This window comes from Podarcis pityusensis (assembly GCF_964106645.2).
Source record: "Podarcis pityusensis genome assembly, chromosome: 3".
Taxonomy (NCBI): Eukaryota; Metazoa; Chordata; class Lepidosauria; order Squamata; family Lacertidae; genus Podarcis; species Podarcis pityusensis.
This window is the reverse complement of record NC_138026.1, coordinates 95,993,095-96,014,309: the sequence shown is the minus strand read 5'-3', so window position 1 is coordinate 96,014,309 and position 21,215 is coordinate 95,993,095. Positions and strand designations below refer to the sequence as shown.

At 40.9% G+C, this 21,215-nt stretch overlaps 1 protein-coding gene across 5 annotated transcripts in view; it reads right to left on the bottom strand.

The window, feature by feature from the left end:
• USH2A (usherin) overlaps window positions 1-21,215 on the bottom strand; it is a 440,966-nt gene that overhangs the window by 294,119 nt on the left and 125,632 nt on the right. For all 5 annotated transcript variants that reach the window (XM_081000469.1, XM_081000470.1, XM_081000471.1 and 2 more), the window contains exon 22: window positions 2,628-2,758. In XM_081000469.1, coding sequence (XP_080856595.1) covers window positions 2,628-2,758 — 131 coding nt within the window. The remainder of the gene's footprint in view (window positions 1-2,627; window positions 2,759-21,215) is intronic.

The following is a 21,215-nucleotide window of genomic DNA, read 5'->3' as shown; positions in this document are numbered from 1 at the left end:
TCCATATGATGTTCTGAGTCCAATGAAAGAACTGAAGGCAAGATGCAGTTGAACAGCTCGATTTATATAACCTAAGTGTTCACACAGCACAACAGAAAGTCCAGGGGATCTCGGGGCATGTACGGCTCCACTACCCCTAACGCTACAAAACAGCAACAACTCTTTCTAAGGTTCTTCGGGTGAGAATATTTCTTCTAATTCCAAAGACATCACAGAGTGCCTTCTCAACTGCTTCAAGTTCTGCTTTGTCTCAATTTGGGTCTCAGATAGCAGGATCTAGATGTCCAGGTTGACAATTGATCCATTCAGGCACAAATGTCACCTTCCTGCACCCACCCACCCCTGGTCTACGTAAACCCAAGTAACTAACTCAGGGAGGCAGGGAAGGTGGATAAGGACTAGCATTCTTCTCATATATTGTTGTTGTTTAGTCATTTAGTTGTGTCCGACTCTTCATGACCCCATGGACCAGAGCACGCCAGGCACTCCTGTCTTCCACTGCCTCCCGCAGTTTGGTCAAACTCATGCTGGTAGCTTTGAGAACACTGTCCAACCATCTCATCCTCTGTCGTCCCCTTCTCCTTGTGCCCTCCATCTTTCCCAACATCAGGGTCTTTTCCAGGGAGTCTTCTCTTCTCATGAGGTGGCCAAAGTATTGGAGCCTCAGCTTTACGATCTGTCCTTCCAGTGAGCACTCAGGGCCGATTTCCTTAAGAATGAATACGTTTGATCTTCTTGCAGTCTATGGGACTCTCAAGAGTCTCCTCCAGCACCATAATTCAAAAGCATCAATTCTTCAGCGATCAGCCTTCTTTATGGTCCAGCTCTCACTTCCATACATTACTACTGGGGAAACCATGGCTTTAACTATACGGACCTTTGTTGGTCTCATATATTAGCCCTGTCTAATATATTTCCCTCTTGGTGCCCTCCTGGAAAGGGTCTCCTCATCCTTCCAGGTTATAAGCTCCCTATGTATCCAGACCTCTTGGTAAGAGATGTACCTTCAAACTGCCTGACCAGCCCTTCTAGTGGGTTCCTGAGGCTTGCCATTGCTTCGCTTGCTTGGGGCCTTCCAGGGAGAATGCAAGGCTGGAGATATGTTGGCTTAAACCTCTTCCCCAGGCTAACAAGCCTGACTTCAGTCTCCAGCAGCCACACCACTTGCCTGGATGCAAAGTTGCTTCCACTCTGCCCCAGCTAGCTCCTACATGGGAATTCCTCAGCCTTTCTTCCTACTTCCAGTCCCCCAAATTCTGCCTGGCTCTCTACATCTTTTATTTCCACCCTACTCTTCCTAGTGGCTTTTCTGCCCACACCAGCAATCTTGTGATGTATGTTCATCAGACCCATTAGGATGGTGAGCAGGACAGTGGTGATAGAAACTGCACTGGGGAAGACCTTGGCAGCTTTTCATAGTTGGTCATCAAGCCCATTGTGTATCTACTAAAGTCAGGACCGGAGTCAGCATCTGGTGTCCTTAAGCAGCTGCCAGGGCTTTAGCTATTCCCTGGTGAAGTCCAATGTTGATGCTTGCCCTGTGCCTCTTTAAAAAAATACACTCTGGTGCACCAGAATACACCATGCCCAGGGCCTCATCAGTCCTGGACTGTAACCTGTAGCCTCCATGCAAGACTGATATAAGGACTATATCATACGCAAGGGGCAGGTCTTAGCTTCCAATAATAATAAAACCACTGTAATATTGCTAAATTGGCTTAGTAATTAACTTGCTAGCCACCCTATTGTTGGAAATAGGGACTAGCAAATAGGGACTAGATGATGGACTAGCAAAGCAGTTCCTATGTTGGTATGAAACTTCACGTCACAGTGTATTTGTCAGTTTTTACGATGCCACATGACTTGTCCTTTTTGTCCATTTTTTGCGTATGGGGGACAACAAGCCTAAATCTGATCTGCATTTAACTGGTCTGGTCTGGTCCCTACACTTTGACAAGTGCAGCTCACAGAGCAATATATTCAGGAATGCTTCCAGCATTCTTGCCACACACTGGCAGCAAAAAAAGACATGCTGTACTTCACACTGGTGATACAGTCACACGAAAGCCCTTAATATATGTAATATATTCAAAATCCACATTATTCTCATTTCTTTTCAAAGTTTCTTCTTAGGCTGTCTAATCATAGGTTTATTTTTCTTCTGCCAAACTTATATTTGAATTAGTATGTACACTTTTTAATACATACATTTAAAAAAAATAATACTGGCAATGCTGACATTTGTGTTATTTTTACATAATAAACAGTTTTTTATTTCATTAGATAATCTAGTTTTAAAAGGAGTGTTGTCAGCTTTGCAGAGCTTGAGATTATATTACTGAAGTTCTGTCTGCATCCACAAAGATCTTGAGTTATACAATCTTAGTGTCAGTTTTTCATGGGGTCCAAACAATTTTAATGCAGAAATTTAACTCAATTTGACTTCGTAACTTATTAGTAATTCAGTGCAAGAGAAACAATAGGTTTTAAACTTCTGTCCTCTAACAAACTTCACTACATTCAATTTAAATGAGCCCATTAACCTATTAATTAATAAGCAGAAAAAGAAGAAAAATCATATCATTAAAAGGTATAAAATGCTTTTGAGACTGGCAAATTTACTATACCTGAGGATCAAAGAGAAAGTAAGGACGTCCCCTCTGCAACTGAAGTACAATATATTCCTCTTGATTCCCAGGTGACACGGAGAAAAGAATTAGACCATCAAGTTCCTTAGTTCTGAAACTCACTTTAATGCCTGGTTAGAAATAAAAGGATATTATTTACCTCTCAGTTTTTCATGCATTCATAGAAATCAATGTGTCTGATAAGAAACAAAAAGCCAGAACTACTATCCAGGGGGGCCAGGGGAAATATGTGCACTTGAAGCACATGATGCATTTTACATGAGTTCTGAATATGCTAGAAAAATTACCTGCTCAGGTGTTGCTTTCTAAAAATGTACCTCATGAAAGATGAAGTTCACTTTTCCATCTGCTCTACCTTTCCTCCTACCACTAATAAAGATGGTTTATTCCTATGCTGTGTCAAACTCCACCTCCTATTTTAATGAGTCTTCCCTTTCCACAAAAGTGGTGTTTTCTTCTCCCTCATTTTTGGAGAATGGAAGAACTTTGAAGGAATTCCATTAGAGGCAAGTGTGTGTGTTACACTTGCCTTATTAAATGTACAAAATGGAAGACTGGGGGCTCTTTGTACACAGGCTTACATCCTGGCAGGACCTCCTAGAGTGACCATGTGACCCCATAACCTGAGATGGTTATTCTAGGAAGTAATGTTAGGCTTTGTACAAAGAACCCCACACTGTATTTTACTGTCATGGAGAATAAACACTTGGAAAATTTTCTGCCTCAGGTGTCAAAAGAAGTTGACTGGCTTTGGATATGAACCAAGGGATGCAATTTGCTGCTCCGCCTCAGGCAGCAAAATGTATTGGGCTGGCCTTGTCTACAATTATGGCTGCTAGGCAGGAAAAAGCATGTACTTAGGAGGACAGTGAAAAGTAAGCATTTGATGAGGATTTTATTGACACAATTTTGGCACTTCTGTGACGAATATTAAAATTATTTGCGGGATTCCATGCTGTTTTCAACAAGGGCAGTTATGATTAACAATGTGCTCTTACTTCATATCTACTCATACCCATATCCTTGTGGTTCCCCCTTAGCACATTAAACACAGAGCAGGCTAATTTATTGGGTTTTACCCAGCTGTAGCAAATGAATCAACTTCTTCATATTCATTTTTTCCCCTTCCTTTGCCAGGCAGAAAATAATAAGTAATGGGAAGCTCTTTGTGTAGACAGAAACTATTATGAAAAATTAAAGAATCATAACTGCAACACGTATTCATATTACATAAGGCTACTAATTACCTCACGCCACAAGCAATATCCTTTGACCCACAGACTTTAATCATGCCACAGGTTGTCACCGAGTGCATCACAGTGTACTCACAAATATTAAGACGTTCACTTGAGATAATGAACATCAATCATGCTATTAAAGTAGCTGTTCAGAGCTATGCAACAATTGACTTTGAATAAACATAACAGGGGATATAATCAAAATCTCCTTTAGTGTTCAGGTGGCATTTCAGAGGGCTAGGGGTGGCACAAAGAAAAAGGAGAACTGGAGGGAAAAGCAGAGAAATTTGTCCTCAGGGCGATGTCATGGTTACTTAATTCCTGAGTATTCCTTTACATATATTTACCTTTTTAAAAATGTTTGCTACTAAAATATTGAAGGCAGATTAAAAATACATAAAAACCAACATTAAAACAACTAATAAGAGACACAAGGTAAAAGAGTCAGCTTCAGTAATTGCCTGACAGTCCTGTAAATAATACCTAAATTCTTGACAGTATTTGTACTAGTGCATTTGGTAATGATACTGGTGTGGCATGTCATGTTCTAAGAACATCAAGTTTTGAGCCATTGGTCTATTGCAGAGCTTTCCAAACGGTGTATCGTGACACATTAGTGTGCCGGCTGCAGTGTGTAGATGTGTCATGTGATTCAGTAAGATCCTCTTGAAAGTGCTCTCTTTCTATCAGCGTTGCTTTGCCAGCATATATGTTATAGAAACCACATTAGATCTCTATCAAGGAGCTGCCACATGCTACCTGTAATATATAGTTGGACCCTTAATTGAGAAGCTTTGAATATTATTATATTAAATAAAGGCTAGAGCTGGATGGTGAAAGGTCTCTTTAATATATTTTTCCAGCTCTTTCCTACAGCCTGCTGAGCCACTGAGTGTCTCAATTACCTCCTGATTTCATATATTTTATTCTATTCTCTTCATTGTTCTCAACTTTCCACATCACTCTGTCATACACTTTCTGTGTTTTGCTGGATGGCTCTAAGATGAAAAACTATGTAGCCTTACTTTCGACCAAGAGGTACGATACCTTCTACAACACAACTATCTTTAGGAACAGTGAACAAGTGATTTTTCATGGAAATTGATAGTAGTGCAAATATAGCCAACTTAACTCTGCTGGTAGCAGAAAAAGGAACATTCCTAAAACTCCTTGGGTTGGATTCAGAAAAGTACTATCAGAAGGGGCTGTCATGAGATGACTTTTGGCATGCTCTATCCGCTAAACCCTCCCAATCGCTTTCCTGAGAGTTGGAGAACCCAAGTGAATGGGGTGGGCTAAGGTCCTGGGGAGACCGGATGATGGAAATTCCTGACTTTCACACTGAGGCTCCTTTCATAAGCGATACCTTGTGATACTTTCTTAAAGTAGTAACTGTGATCTGGGGCAGATTTGAAAAATATAATAAACTAATTAGCCCCCCCTGCCCCCGTTATTATCGTTGCAATATCTCAAAGCAACCAGAAGCTAAAGGAGGTCAATCTAAATAGGGTAAAGAAAAAGAATTGTAAACAAATCTGAATGTGGGTGGGTGGCTGAATAAAGGAATTAATAAAAGGACCAAAGGAATGGTGTTCTATACATCCTATCATTCTGGATCAAGGAAATCATCTTGATTTAGACTCAAGTACATTCTGTTATGTTAAAGTGACAAATTTGATACCTGTTTTTATTTTTTTTGCCACCCCATTATACCCACTACTGGTAAAACAAACAGGACATTTTAGCTTTAATCTTCTTACTACATAACCCAAATAACTTCAGTCATGTTTGCATTAATGTTGCATTAATCATGTTGTTGCGTATTAATGAGTTTTCAGGCTATGCTAATTACTGTCATAGATTCTGCAGCAGCCCATTAAATATACAAATTACAGAATTAAAGAGCCAGAGCTCTTCATGATTAATCTTTAAATGGAGAAAAACTAATGATGTCTGTACAAAGTTTCTCTCTACTTTGGGCTGACTGAGCCCAATGAGCAATCAATTAGAGTATTTGAGGAATAAGAAACCTCTAAAATAGTGTAAAGGGGCTTTTTTTGCACAGTTATTCAAAACAGCCATTGGGGATAAAACCTTTTCAGTTTTTCTACTATACAAACATTTATAACATCATCCAATCTTTAAGACTTTCTTAAGTGTCTACAGGCTTACATTCATTATTATGTACCCACTGGAAGCAGCTGCCTGCCTCTGTATGAATATAGTAAATCAATCTTCTCTTTTTAGCAAGGACACCAGTCCTGTTGCTCTCTAGTTAAGAAGATTTACAGCAAACCTTGGTGAAAACAAAGGCGAGATAAGTTTAGAGTCATTTGATAAGATTTGATGTATTAGAAGCACTTTCCCCTCCTAGCTCCTGAATGATGTTTTGTTTAGGAAGAGAACAATGGCTAGTGGTTAGGGATTGTAAATTAAGAGAGATGGATTCTGCACCAAGTTCTGCCACAGACACAGCGTAGAACATTAGTCAAGTCATTTAACTTCTCCAGGCCTAATTTCATGGACCATCTGTAAAGTGAAGGTTGGTACTCTTCATGCATCTAATTTCCAACATATCAAGAGAGTGGGGGTGAAATAATGCAGTTAATTATCAACGTTTTTATATTATATAAACTGCATCCTCAGATACAGCCAGAGTGCCTAAAACCAATATATATTTTTACTTATCTCTCGAAATATGAATGACATATGCAATCATTACCAATTGGACTGGATGCATAAGTCACAGAAATAATATTTCATGGGCAAATGTCCTGCACAGCCAGTAATAGTACCACTCAAGAATACTTCATAACTAGGGAAGCTTGAGGATTTTATACGCTCCACCTTTTGAAACAAACATACCTGATTTGTACCGCTCAGGGTCATTGCAGGTTGGAAAGTATATATGCAAAGTAGTCCACAGTTCTACAAACCTTTCACTGCATAGTCCGTCTGGTTTATTATTGTTGTTGTTGTTGTTGTTGTTACAGTTTACCCAAGGGCCCTCTCTGTCTTCCCGCCCCTTCGTCTTCTTTTTTACAGCTTCAGGCTGCTTGGAGCATCTAGAAAGTGTTCAACTGCTGTACAAGCTGAAATGCTTGTGAAAAAGCTCCAGGAAGCAGCCAAATATATTTATGAGCTGTCCCTTTGTGGATAATTGTACGGAAAAAAGATGGCTGCCCCCATGTGCCCATGGAAGTCACCAGCATTTTTTCCTACCAGATCTGTGTTAGTTCCGGACCTCCTGTAATAATGGACTTTTCGTTTCCTGGAGCATTTTCACAAACATTTTTAAACCGCAATGTACTGTGCTGTGCTTTCTAGATGCTCCAAGCAGTGTGAACTTGTAAAGAAGGTATATATCTCAAACCACTTTATAATCTGGAAGGAAAGAAGGAAGGATAAAATGACCTACCTCTTGAAAATGTATAAAATTTTATAACTGAGAATTTAAGCACTCGAAAATGGGATGAAACAGACTTCCTATCAGTTATGTGTGAAAAAGACATGGACCAACTTAAGCCTGATCTGCCCTTTCCTATTCACAACACAAGGTATCTTCACAGGACCATTTCAGTAGCTGTGAGAGAAAAGTTGGACTCTGGTAACATCCTGCCTGGATTACTGCAGTGCATTATGTGGATGGCTGAGAACAGCTGCTCCATGAGGAGTCTCCCAACACCTTAACAAACTATAGTTTCCAGGAATCTTTCGGTTATGCCATGGTTGTTAAAGTGGCATAATAATGCTTTAAATGTGTGGCGTGACTGTGACATTTGTCTTCTGCCTCAGGTGCACTAGACTTATCTTGCCAGGATTGGACCTCACTGGCAACCTGATACAACTAGAATACGCTTTTCTGTGGAACTTTGAACTTCAGTAAAATATAGCACTAATGTAAAACATACACACTTATGAGATATGTAAACAAGTCAAAAGGAATTTTTCTTTCTAGTTTCTAGAATTGTTGGTCTTCTACTTCTCATTCCCCCTTTTTTTTTTAAAAAAAGCAGAGGTTAGAGTCAGTGTTGTTTATCCCATGATAAGAGATAATTTAAGCAAGCTACATGAAATAAACAGTTTCTTATTCATAATATTCACAGAGCTTAAACTGTAAGGGACTTAACCCATCTTGAAGTTGTCCAAATAACTAATTGGTGATCTCTTTGATTTCCATTGTTAGGCTCAGCGTAAACCTGTGTTTAATAATGGCTTTAGTAATACAAACATTGCCCAGGCAAAAAGTAATTAAACTGACTGAGGGGGAAAGACCATGACTAGAGCTGGGTAAAATACAAATACATCAAAATTAAAGTCAGTGTAATGATCTGAAACATGACAAATTTAGACAACAAGTACTCCAGCCAAGGCAGAATCTGGACACGTTACAATTTGGAAGAGTTGAAAGCATACATAAAGTAGAAATTCTGCAGTGAGTGAGGCTGCTTATTGATTAGGCTAAGCACATAGTGAATAAAAGATTAGGAGTGATCTGAGACAGATAATAAGCCAAAGTGAAAGCATAGAATCATGAGGAAGGAAAACCAATGGTACTCAAAAAAAAAAAAATGTATTGAACTGGTTTCCAAAATTCCTCACTAGCTTGCAAATAAATTTTCCTTGAACCTCTTAGTTTTGCCTTCTATCATTCTCCTGTACAGCACGGCCCTTCCTAATTAAAGGAGACGTGAAGTCACAAGTTTAAGAAAAACTAAACCTGAAAAGTTATTTGATCAGACTACAATGAGACAAAGCAAAAGGTCAGCAAAAATCAAGGAAGAAATTCAGTAGGAACTGCAAGTCATGACAGAAGTGCAGGAAGATCAAGCTACATCTAGCCTATCCCAAACTTTCAAAGCAGAACAACAAACTCAGCAACAAATCTGCCAAATGCTAATGATTCTACCAAGGAAGCAATAATTGAAAGTAAGAAATATACAATATTTCATCCTGTAGTGTTTGCAGTGCCATTTCCCCTAATTATTCTTGACACAGTGACCTTCTTCAGTAGAGACATAAAACAGTTTGTTTTACTCAGAATAAATAAACTCACCAAACGTTTGTGTGGAAAACTATTTGGTATGGGGACTGTGAAAATCTAATGAAAAAGAAAAAGCCCTTCAAGTTTCTGATCACATTTCAATTAAATACAGATGCATATTTTTTTTCTGATGATGATTCAGCTACATAACTTGCACATCCAAACTCTCTCAGTAGTTAGTGACCTTTTTCTTCAGTTGTTTTACTGTGCCTCATGAACTGATTATTTTCAATGGCCTGTAGCATTAAGTTTCCTTTTCTCTTTTCCAGTGAGAAAAGCATAACAGTAAAATAGGCTGGATGTTGCAACTATAAACCAGCTTTTCCAAGATGGAGACTGCAAGCAGAGTAAATCTCTGTTAGGTATGAGATTACACTCCTAATATCCTATGACAATGAAGCAATGGCTGCTCCCTGTTTGAGGACTTTTCCATGCTTACAATGGTATAGTTTCTGTTTAATCTAATGTTTTTATGAATAAATTTGCAGCTGACAGTCTGCACCCTTGGTCACACACATGTTATTAGAAAGTCTGAAGGTTTCCTTTCCACATTAAAGATGAGTTGTGCCTGAACTGAGAAAAGTTCTATGCATAGCTGTCAACTTACAGATTTGAAAATAAGGGACCAGCAGCCTCGAAAATAAGGGATCAGCAGCCAAAATAAGGGATTTTGCTTAGCTTATACAGAAATCCGGCACTGATGGAGCCATGCTGCTTTTGCTGCGACTGACTGTGTTTTGCAGGGGGTTGGACTAGATGATCCTAAGGGTCTACAACTCCGACCAAAGAAGAGTGGCAGACAAAACTGATGAACAACGTCGAGATGGCAAAGCTTACAGGCAGAATTAGAAACCAGGAAAAGGACCTCTTTAATAAAAAATGGGGAAAGTTTATAATTTATTTGAAAAGCTATTGTAAAGAGTTACATACATTGGTAGGATTGACAGAAAACTTGTAGTAAAAATTTGAACTATGGATGGACAAATGATTTATAAAAGTAGAGTTATGAAAGGGATGCAGAGGGGGAAATCACTACATTAAGATGCTGCACTGGTTGGAGGGTATGCTAAGCAGCACGTCGGGGCTGCCGTTGTCCTGGTGCGAGGAGTTCCATCGGCCCTTCCCAGCCCGAGAGAGAGGGAGGGAGGGAGAGAGACTCTTGCTTCCCCTGGCAGTGCGGTGGAAGTCTCGCAAGAGAGGGGCTGCCTGCCTGCCCGCCTGCCGCCACCCGTCTCCTCACGATGTGCCCCTGAGGGGGAAAAGGGAGAGACGGAGACGCGGCAGCTCATGCGCGCGCTCTATCTCGCTCTCTTGAGCTGGAGGACCCCGAGCCGCTGCTTCCCTCCCGAGCCAGGCGAGCATGAAACCTGGGAAATTTAAGGGACATCATCAATCCGGGACAGCAGCAGGAAACGGCGCTGGGATAAGGCAGTTTTCCGCCAAATAAGGGACGGTTGACAGCTATGGTTCTATGCCTATAGTCACTGTCAGAACCGGGGGACGAAAAGCCAGCTGGCTCGGCCCCAGCCGGAGCGTCTCCCCTCTCAGCCTTGCCATTGCGGAGATCCATCAGTCATCCTCCTCTGACATGCGTCTGCAACTCAAGCTGCAGTGCATGCTTGAGCACACATTACTGAGCAGAGTAATCACACAACAGAACCAGGCCCGAGGCGCAGATACGATACTAAGCTACGCATTACATACTATGATGTTCCTCCACCCAGTAAATCTCGAAATTAGGCACATGCACACAGGGGTAGGCAGCCCTTTAGCTGCTATTTATCTCTTTAAGGCCTAGTTTTCCAGAATTCTAATCTTGTGGGAGTGCAGGAGATTAGAGGAGCTACAGTCTACCTGAACTACAATAAAAAATGTTACTGCGATGAACTTTGGTGGGCAGCTAACAACTGCTCTCATAGGCAGTACTTCAATTCAACACTATTGTTTCTTCTGAACTGAGCTCACAAACTGACAACTCATACCAGTCACAGGGAAGCAGTGTGAAACAGATTTAAGAATGAAAGAACAAAAGAGCCTGCTGGATCAGACCAATGCCTCATCTAGTCCAGCATCGGGTCCTTAACCGGTGGCCAACCACATGCGTGTGGGAAATCAGCAAACAGAACCTGAGACTGGAGCACTCACTCTTCCTGCGGTTTCCAGTAATTGGTATGTCCCAAAGCACGCCCTCCAACTCCCACTCCCTCCACACAGAAACCATGATGATACTTATGCACGTGTCCCACAAATGAAAATAATTGAGAATCTATTCCAGATCTTTCACAAAAATCAGGGGTTTTTTTTTCCTGTAGAAGAAAAGGTAGCTTTTTGGAGTATGTTGTTCTGAAATACTAGCAGAATAGGGATGATGCTAAAAGTCTAGAGAAAATATCTGGGATGGGGAACCACAACCACAAATGTTAAGTGTGGAAAGGCCCTTTGAAAACCTAAAGAAATGTCTGCTGTTTGCCTATGCAAACTATTGTATGGCAAAACAGAGGGGAGAAGCTAGTGGAAACAAAAGGGAGCAGCTATTCCTTTTGAATAGCTGTTATCAAATATCACTGTTATTTGATATAATCTTTAAAAAAAAAGAAGTCAGTCTGGGAAGTGTGGCTTATTATTACTATTAGTATTATTACTTACAGTGCTCAATATGGTGAACAGTGACAAAAAAAACATGAACAGAAAAATAGGGCCAATAACAAAACTAGCCAGTCGAACCATTATATTCCCAGTAAAGGGGTTTTAAGGCCAATAGAGAGAGGAAATAGTGGATATAGGAGCAGATTCATTCCATAACTTTGGGCAATTTGTGTAAAGGCTCAGCTTCTCACTATGACAGAGTCACTTCATGTGAACATGTTGCTTGGAGCAGGGGCTAAGGACAGCATGGAGAGAAGCACCCTTCAAGATATTTGGGACCAGGCAATGAAGGACTTTGTAGCTATGCAGCAGTAACTTGAACTGGATGCATATTGGCAGCTAGGGAAACGAAAATGGGATCAACTGAATAGGGTTACATTGGCCTATTTCTATAAGAAACATTGCATTAACTAAATCTTTTGTATTGTTTTAAAGGGCACCCTAACTTAGTGTGTTACTGTTGGCTCAGAGTAGGTGCATCCTACATACCCTTTAATACTGACTGTGCTATTATTTACAAAGCATGTAGATTAATGTCAATGTTATCATAATAAAAGGTTAAGAAAAATGAGAAGCCAAACAAAATTCTGCCATATTCCTGGCAAACCAGCATAATGTTTATCCAGAAAAAATGGGTCACTTACAGGGACCCATCAACATAAAAATATTCATGTCCTTGTAGAGTAGCTGATAATTAAAATAAAAATTTAAAAATCTGAGGGCACAATCTGGCAAAAAATAAGTTGTTTTAAGTCCCACTAACTTCCAAATAAGCAAAATTAATGGGATTAAATATGGCTGGTTGGGTCATGCCCAATGATTATAAATCACAGCAGCTGCAAAGAATCCAGTACCACTTTATGGCTCTTTATATTTGTTGTAATAAATTCAGTGTAACAGCATTTTCAGGATGGCTTAAGTTATAAGAACAAGATAATGGTATAGTCTGGCTAAGGGAAGAACCTCATTCTACTGTCAATATTTCAGGCTGATAAAAAGCTGACCAAGTGTTATCAGTTTGGTGATGAATAAAAGAAAAAGCATGAAGCCATTAGCATTAATGGACTTAGGTAGCTAAATGCTTGTGTGTTATACTGGGAGTCTAGGGTGGATTGTTGATTTTTAACTCCAAGGACTAAGACACACACACACACACACACACACACACACCCGCACACCCGCCCTTCATGTTATTATTTTCTTTTGCAGAAAGTGTGCGGATATAATTCATTTTTCAAATTTTGCATTATAAAGAAAATTTGGCAAACTACTTGGTATGATTGGTATTTCATCTTAAGAAGAAAAAAGGGAGGGATCCAACAAGATTTATTACAGAGCTCCACTGAAGTGCTTGAAATACTGTGAGAACACAGAAATGCCTGCTTTTGTGTTTGTTTTTTTAAAAAGATAAAGTTGTCTGATATAATATCTTCAGGCACAGATTACCTTAGGCCTGCAGCATGACCGATAGACACTCAAGCCTCTGCCATCTAGTGTGTACTTGGGAATGGCTAATGAACAGCATACTTTGTGTGAAGATGCAGATAACTAAAGAGAAATGCGCAAGTAAAACTGTAGAATCTTGAGGGAATGAGGAGTGAAATGAAAAGCAGCTGGTTATTGAGTTATTGTCATTTGTGCATACATTTCTTGTGTAGTTTACTTTATGCTCTGACCTGCCCGAGCATCATGACTGATGAACAGACGCTATGAATCTTTTAAGTAAGAACCGAAACAAGTGTGGTCTTCCATTTAGGCTCTGAACAGATCTGCACCTGCTTAATTTTCAATAACATTGCAACATTCCTTGAAAACCATTCACGAAGAGTTAAGTCCAAAGTTTGTGACACTTCACACAAAAGATGGTTCTGTGGATGGAAATGACTCATAAATGCAGTCATTTATGCCCCTGAAAACCTTCTCCAGAAAGTTGGGGCTTCCTCTCAAATGGCGTGAAAAGTGATACCACATGGACAAGACGGTATTAGTGAAAATTTCCGCTCCTTCTGTCTAAAGAAGCATCCAGCCAGAGGAGTAGTGGGGGGATGGAAGAGGGACCACTGACCCGGGTGCACATTTTGGAGGGGTCACAACCAGACGCCCACACAACAGGCTCCCTCATTGAGGCTGGAGCCACTGGGAGGCAAGCCAAGCTGCACCCGGGCCAAGCCTTCAGGGCTGGGGCATTAGCAATGCCTCCTTCTCTTTCTCCTCATGGCCAGCGATGAGATGTGTGCGTGCCCCCTGCCCCTGGGCCGGTTAAGAGGAAGGGTGGGGAAGAGCACCGCCATCGTCCATCAAGGAGAGGCAAGATGCTCCACTGGGATCGGAAGGGAGTGAGGCAGGTGGGAGGAGGACAGCTGCGTTCTCTGGGGCTGGGGCTCCAGCAAGGAGCCCTGGCAGCTGAAGCGTGGTGGTGGGCAGGTTAGTCTAGTAGACAGGGAGAGAGGCAGTGAGGAGTCTGTCGGAGACGGCCTCCATTGACCCTCTGTGTGGGCTCTGTGTGCCCTCCCCTTAGAGCACAGCTCCACCCCAGCTTCCCAGTCCACGGGGTGGGGGGCACAACACCTGCCCCACCTCCGGCACTGGCAACCCACATTACGGCTCTGCATCCAGCTCATGGAGTGGTGGCCTCAGCTGGATCCCAATGCACTTTCAAAAATACAAAGAGTCATTCCATTTGAAGAACAGCAAGTATGCTTTGAGAAGCATAACCCAAGCATAGTGCACCTGCCCTGGTTCTAGAGGACCTGAAGAGAAACTCACAAAGCAGCTGCATTTCTAGATCCAATATTCCAAAAGTATTTCTCTAAAGGGCAGGTGGCCAGATGAGCCAAGGGGACAAGATGAAACCATGGCTGCATTTTACGTGGCTTTCACACTTCCAGACTGCTTCTGGCCCACAGGCTCCTCCCCTCTCTCCAGTTATTTGGTGCTGGAAATTGCTGAGGAGCATATCAAAAACCTTTCACCTCTTCCCAGTGCCAAATTAGCTGGGCAGTGACAATGCAGGAGGTATATGATAAGAGTACACCTTCCCCACAGCCCAGTTAATACACCACTGGGAACAACTGCAGAACACACCTATCTGCACATTCTTCATAGATTCCTAGGATCAATCATCAGGAAGAAAGTGGAGACAAAGAAGGTATTCTGAATCTGCCAATCCCCATGGGCTGAGTTAAGAGGTGTGAGGGTGAGTGGGGAGGAGAGAAACTCAAACCCTCCCACTGTAGGCTCTGGCCCAGCACACAGCCAGTATGTGACCCCTAATGGCATGCAGCCCCCAAGCTCAAACGTTGTCCACCCTGAATGACTTCACCACATATTCCTTCTCAAGAATGGCTCAAAAATTCACCACTTAGTCAATAAACAATTATTCAACTATATTATATTGTTGTGCACATGGCTACCTTGTTGATGTCTTTATTTTGTGTTCTGCTTCGATTGGTGTAAGTGGTACACATTATTTTACATAATTCTGTTTTTAAAATTGAAATAGCTGTGCCCAGGTGGCTAACCAACTCTCTCTTTCTCCATTTCAGTGCCTGGTCATTTCTCTGTAATTTTGCACATTTTAAAAAACGGAATAGTAATACTATAGCGGTGAGCCTGGAGGATAGTGATAGTTGGTGATTACTAGATCTAAGACTTTGGTGAGATCAATACAGAAGGCCCCTCAACATCGATTACTATCCAGTGCTATAAAATCTAACTGCTTACCTTGTGAGATGAGCAAGTGGAATGAACAGGCCAAAGTCGGTACATAATTATTTAAATTAAAAGCATATCTGCTTTTAGCCAATGAACTAACCTTCTCTTATTCCGCATGGTAGTAATTAACCAGCCTAAAGAGATGTGTTAACATGCCAATAAAGGGCTTTCCATCAGCAATTTTAAAAAATCAAGCTTTCTTGATTACAAGCTCCTCCATTTATGTTCTCTATTAAATTTAAAATATGACAGCTCTTTGATCCAAATGAACAGACCACACCAATTGCAAGCCATCCCTGTTTAGACATACATAAAAGAACTTAATGATTTTACTATCTTCCCTGTCTCTTTTTAAAGGTAAAGTCTACCTTTAAAATAAAATGCTGATAGAACAAGTGTTGCAGTTTAATAAATTAAACGCCTGCCCTGAATTTTATTGCCTATACTTCTTCATTCTAGTAGTTATGCTAACACTAGCATTCTGAATTTAGTTATTTGCTTTGCATCAATATCTAAGGTTACAATAAATTTGTCAGTTTACATTAAGGATCAAGAGGTCGCATCACATAAATTCCTCCTGAGCACATCAAAAAAAGAACATGAGTAATGTGGAAAAAATGGAAGACTAATATAGAAATAAACATGATCCCATGTCATTCAAGATGCCAATATACTCGGGAGATTGTTATATCTAGGAGGCTAGTTGCTTCAAACTATTTTTTACTATTACTGTACAGTTTGAGAACAGTATAGTAAAGGAAAATAAAACAAATAGCACTAAAATCCTAAAAGGCTATAATTGAACATACAGTTACAACTGAAATTTTGCCAATTTGCAGGTATTTCCTTATCTCAGCTTTTGAGGTGTTTCAACGTAAGGCAACAAGAAAAGTTTGATAGAGAAATTCCGGGGGGGGGGGGGGCGGGTTCTGCACATCTCTAGCTTGCTGTTGGATTTTGCCCAAAAAGGACATTTGAAACTTGATGGGGATTGTCTTTTGGGGACATTGCTAATGAATTTTGCATAGCAAAAGGAGCTTCAATGAAATGTTTGATATCTTTTGGAGTGGGGAGGGGGTGCATCCATGAAAAAATAAATTACATTTACATTTTCCTAAACCAAAGTAGTCTGTCTCTATTCATCTCGGAGATAATTGTTTAAACATGTGAGTGTTTGGCTTTACAAGCTTATATTATATTATGTTTCCTCCACTACACAAATCTGTATAGTATAATATTGCAACAGCTAAATCCTGACTGATAGTTTTGCCAAAAATACCATTGTTCAGTCTATGATCTGATTGATTTTAGGCCATAAGTACTTTAAGCTAATAAGGACAGAAAAAATTAATCCTCTCTCCCCCCCCCCCCCCTTTAATATTGGCAATCACTCAATTGATAAGGCTCATCATAGTTAGACAAGATATTAATTTGATCTTTCTGAAAGATCAATTAGGGGATGAAACATGCCTTGATAATATTCATAGGAACGTTTCCTGGTGATATTCATGACAGACAATTGGAATCAATGAATGTCTTCCCTTCCTTGTTTGTTCAATACACCACTTGTTAGTTCCATCATGACTGTCCTCTGCAAAAACCACAAGCCGAGAATGAGAAAACCGCAGCTTATGAGTAGTGTAGAAAGCAGGCAGTCCTTCAGAAAGTCAAAGTATTGGAGTGTGGTATTGTACAGTGAAATCCTAGGCATGTCTACTCAGAAGTAAGCCCCACCAGTATAGGACTGCCAAGAAAGATAGTGATGGACAGAACTGTCAATTTCAGTTCACAGTTTTGCAATATTAAGCTCAGTCTGTCACATTTCCACATCAGATTATTTAGTTTAAAACGCCTCATGAAAATTCATCGACATTTAAATGCACATTTCTCCTAATATACATATTTTGTATCCAACATTGCCTAATAAACACAATTTTGCAAGCAATTTCCCCTGATAGAATGCATTTCTGCTTGTTTTCACTAATATATGCAGTTGTATGCACACTTTCCCCTATTGCATGCATCTTAGTACACATTTGTTGCTATTGCTGGAGAACTGCATCACAAAATTCAGGCGGGGGGAATGGAATAGCTCTGTTTCAGTCCACAAGTTGTTTTGGGAAGTGAAAATTAGGTAGCTCCACATTAAACTATAAACCAAAGCAAATTTCTCCCCAATCCACTAACAGAGCACTATGCAGGAACAGAGTGGGGAATCCATTCACTTCTGCACCTGAAAGCAGCATATCATAAGGTGGGTGAGTAGGATTTGTTTTTCTTTCTTAAGCAAATTAGAACCCCAGCTTTGCAAACTGGGGGTGGAAACAGTGTTTCCTAGGCCCTACTCTAGGCTGGCATAGCTGAGGGGACCAAGAATTTGGGGGTATCTGCACGGTTCGCATGTGGCTGTCTTCACAAAATACCCCATTTCCACACACTACTGAATGCTTACTATCCTCTCACATCAGTGGCAGAACTGCTAGTAGCAGCTTACCACCTGCCTCGGCAAAGTTTGGGGCCTCTACCATGGCAGAGAGATTTCTCCACCAGCAATCCTCTCCTCTACTGGCAAAGAGCTACAGAGGCGGATCAATGCACTCTCCTACCCCCACCCCCTTATAACCTTTGTGACATTGTCATCCCAACCTGTAACTTGCTTTAGATACCATTTTAATCCGGGGGGGCGGGGGGGAGCCTCAAGGGAAAAAATGGAGTCACGAATTATAGTTCCTCATCAGAGAGGGAGAGCCAAGACATAGTCTCATTGTTGTCCTTGTACAAATCAGCAGAGAGGAGGATGGGGACAAAACTATAATTATTTGACTCTAATGCCACCTACTGTTGGGCTCCTTGCCTTCTGTCCTACCACCCACCACTGAATTGATGTGAAGATAAAACTGAATAATCAGTATGTATGGTGCTCTCAGTTCACTGGAAGAATAGAACAGCACTCCTGTGAACAAGGTTCAGAATCAGCACAGGTGTATGTGTGCACTGAGTTAGATATGAGGTTAAAGGCTATCTATGGGGATCACAGTTTTCTGCTGCTGCAACAGGAATTAAGGGCCAGTGGCAGCACCTAACATTCTTGGGAAGATGTTGGGGACCCTACAGGGCAGTCATTTACCAACAATAACAACCTAGTGCTCCTAATGGCACCATACAGTACGGCCTAGTTACCATTTTAAGGCTGCATATTCAGCTGTTGTGCTAGGATTCCCACTAGAACAATGGGACTTTCCCCCTTTCCTCCATCCATGCCAAATATGCTCTGGAGGGTTGGGATAACCCCCAGATTGTCACATGGACAGGAGAAATCTTTCTGGCAGGCAAGCAGACATGCTTATACTGATGGGATGATCTCCTTAGCGCTACACTGAATACAATCCCCACCCTTTCCCAAATGCCTCCTACTATAGCATTGGTTTGGGGCACTGTAGAAAAATAAAATGTCAGAACCCAGCTACCTGGCAGTGCTTGGAGATAAGCCCAGAGGAAGGGAAGTCAGGGGGCACTTTGCCCAGGCCCTCCTGAAACCCAGACACAACCCTGTTGTTATCTATTCCATTCTCATATTCTGAATTTCAAGATGTAGCTGCTGAATGTTGATCAGCTTGGACAGTTATGTACTTTGGCAATGGATTCTTCGGGATGGGTTTTTAGAACGGTGTCTTAGTGCCTGCAACACCCTGTACAGTGGTACCTCAGGTTACATATGCTTTAGGTTACATACTCTGCTAACCCAGAAATAGTGCTTCAGGTTAAGAACTTTGCTTTAGGATGAGAACAGAAATCGTGCTCCGGTGGCGCGGCAGCATCAGGAGGCCCCATTAGTGGTGCTTCAGGTTAAGAACAGTTTCAGGTTAAGAACGCACCTCCAGAACAAATTAAGTACTTAACCTGAGGTACCACTGTATATCAGGCCTACCAAAAGGTACATTTAAAAATTCATTCTTAAGTGGAGGACTTTGAGATTTTGTACAAAGGCATAAATAAATCTGTATTTTTCAATGAAAAGGATATATAGGAAAAGCAAATGTTTGATGCAGACTTTTTTAAAAATTTTCTATAAAATTAAAAAAATTATTATTATTATTATTATTATTTTAAGTCCTGTTTCAGAAGAAAAAGAAAATACAACTACAGTAATGCTTCCCGGTCAGGGTCAGCTCCGCATATTTGTAGCGTTAAGTCCCTGTCGTGCCCATTAGAAAATGTCTTAAGATGTTTTTGTTCACAAAGCAGCACAATTCACTTTGTTGTGCTGGATCACTCCTGTTTAAAGTGTTTCCAGCTCCCCTCTCACCCTATCTTTAGGCTTCTTGGGATTAGGAAGGTGGAAGAAAGGAAATGTCTTGTTCAAGAAGGAACTGTGAATTCATTTTAAGTGCAAGGCCATAGTCCTAGCAAAAAAGGTTCTGAGAGAAATGAAGAGAGGGCTAAATTCTTTCTTTTCTGAGGCCAGCTAACACTTCATAGTGGGACATGTCACTGTCAATAACGATAAAGTGAAGGGAAAGGAAGCATGGTCAGAATGCCCTTTGCAGAGATGGGAGCCTGACCCACAGTTATGCCATGATTCATATATTTGCTTAGGTTAGGCAGGTTTTATTAAGTTGCCTTGTACTGAGACAGAGATTGTTCTAAGGCAGGGATGAGGAACCTGTGGCCTTCCAGCTGTTGTTGGATTATAACTCCTATCAGCCCTACTGGCAGGGGCTGATGGGAGCTCAGCTGAAGTCCAGCAACATCTGGAGGGGCACAAGTTTCTGGTACTGGGTACGCCCTTCCCCATTTCTCAAATTTTCCCCACCCTAACTTTCAGCCATAATGTATTAAGGTCTTTGCTTCTGCTATAATGGTGTTTTCTATCACATTGTTTCCCCAAACCATTTTTTCCTGGAGTCTCCCCTACACCATTGTTAGCCTCTACCTAGCAGCTCTCTGGGGTTCAAACAGGTGGGTTTTTTTAGCTGTGTTGCCTAAGATACTTCTTTTAATTTCCAGCTCCTGCAGTTAAGGTAACTTATGGGTGCAAGGCAGATGTACTACCCCTAAGTTATCATTCTTCCCAGTTAAGGGAAACATTTGCACAATGTCTTCATCCAAGGAGCAGCAGAAAATGAATGCTTCTAAGGGTTGCAAAATATTGTTAATTACACAAATATAATAATTCTTGGTCCTTGAATAGAACAGCCATATATAGGGATGTATGGACATGCCTCACGCCGTTCCAGCCTTTCATCTGGTATTTTCTGTACCCCTGCAATTGGTTTATTTTGCAAAAGTCTTTTTTATATTCTGTCATCTGCTGGTTCTGAAATATACCTATTTTTAAATATCATAGTGCACAAAAGATACAAACATCTCAGCCATCAACAAATATTTACAAATCAGTCACTTTCTCTGTGTGTTCCTTTCCAAAGTTAATGCTAGTCTTTTGCAACAAACACAAAATAGAGTCTTGTGGCACCTTAAAGACAAAGTTAAAGACAAAGTGGGGTCCTTCTGTTTGTTTTCACAAATGTCATGATCCCCTGCTGCCTCTACCACTCTGGGTAAAGATGTCACAGCTTGGCACCCTGCATTTTACTTACTGCATAAGGGTTAGGGTCATAAGTCAACAGGTAAAAAAATAGACTACCTCTTTCCATGCGAAAAGAACGATAATGAAGGATACATTCCTTTGGTTATTCAATTTCGCAGTAGGAAGCAGATTAAGGCTGCAATCCCAATCCTAACCCCATCATCTGAGACTAAATTCCATTGAACTCAGTGGGACTTACTTCTGAGAAAACATGGTTGGGACTTCTAGCAACAAAACAATTTACATAAATCAACAAACAAGTATGCAGTTTCACTCACCAGCCCCTCAAGTTTCCTTTTCTATTTTTCAACTGAGCTTCCATTGGTTGTGGAGGTCTT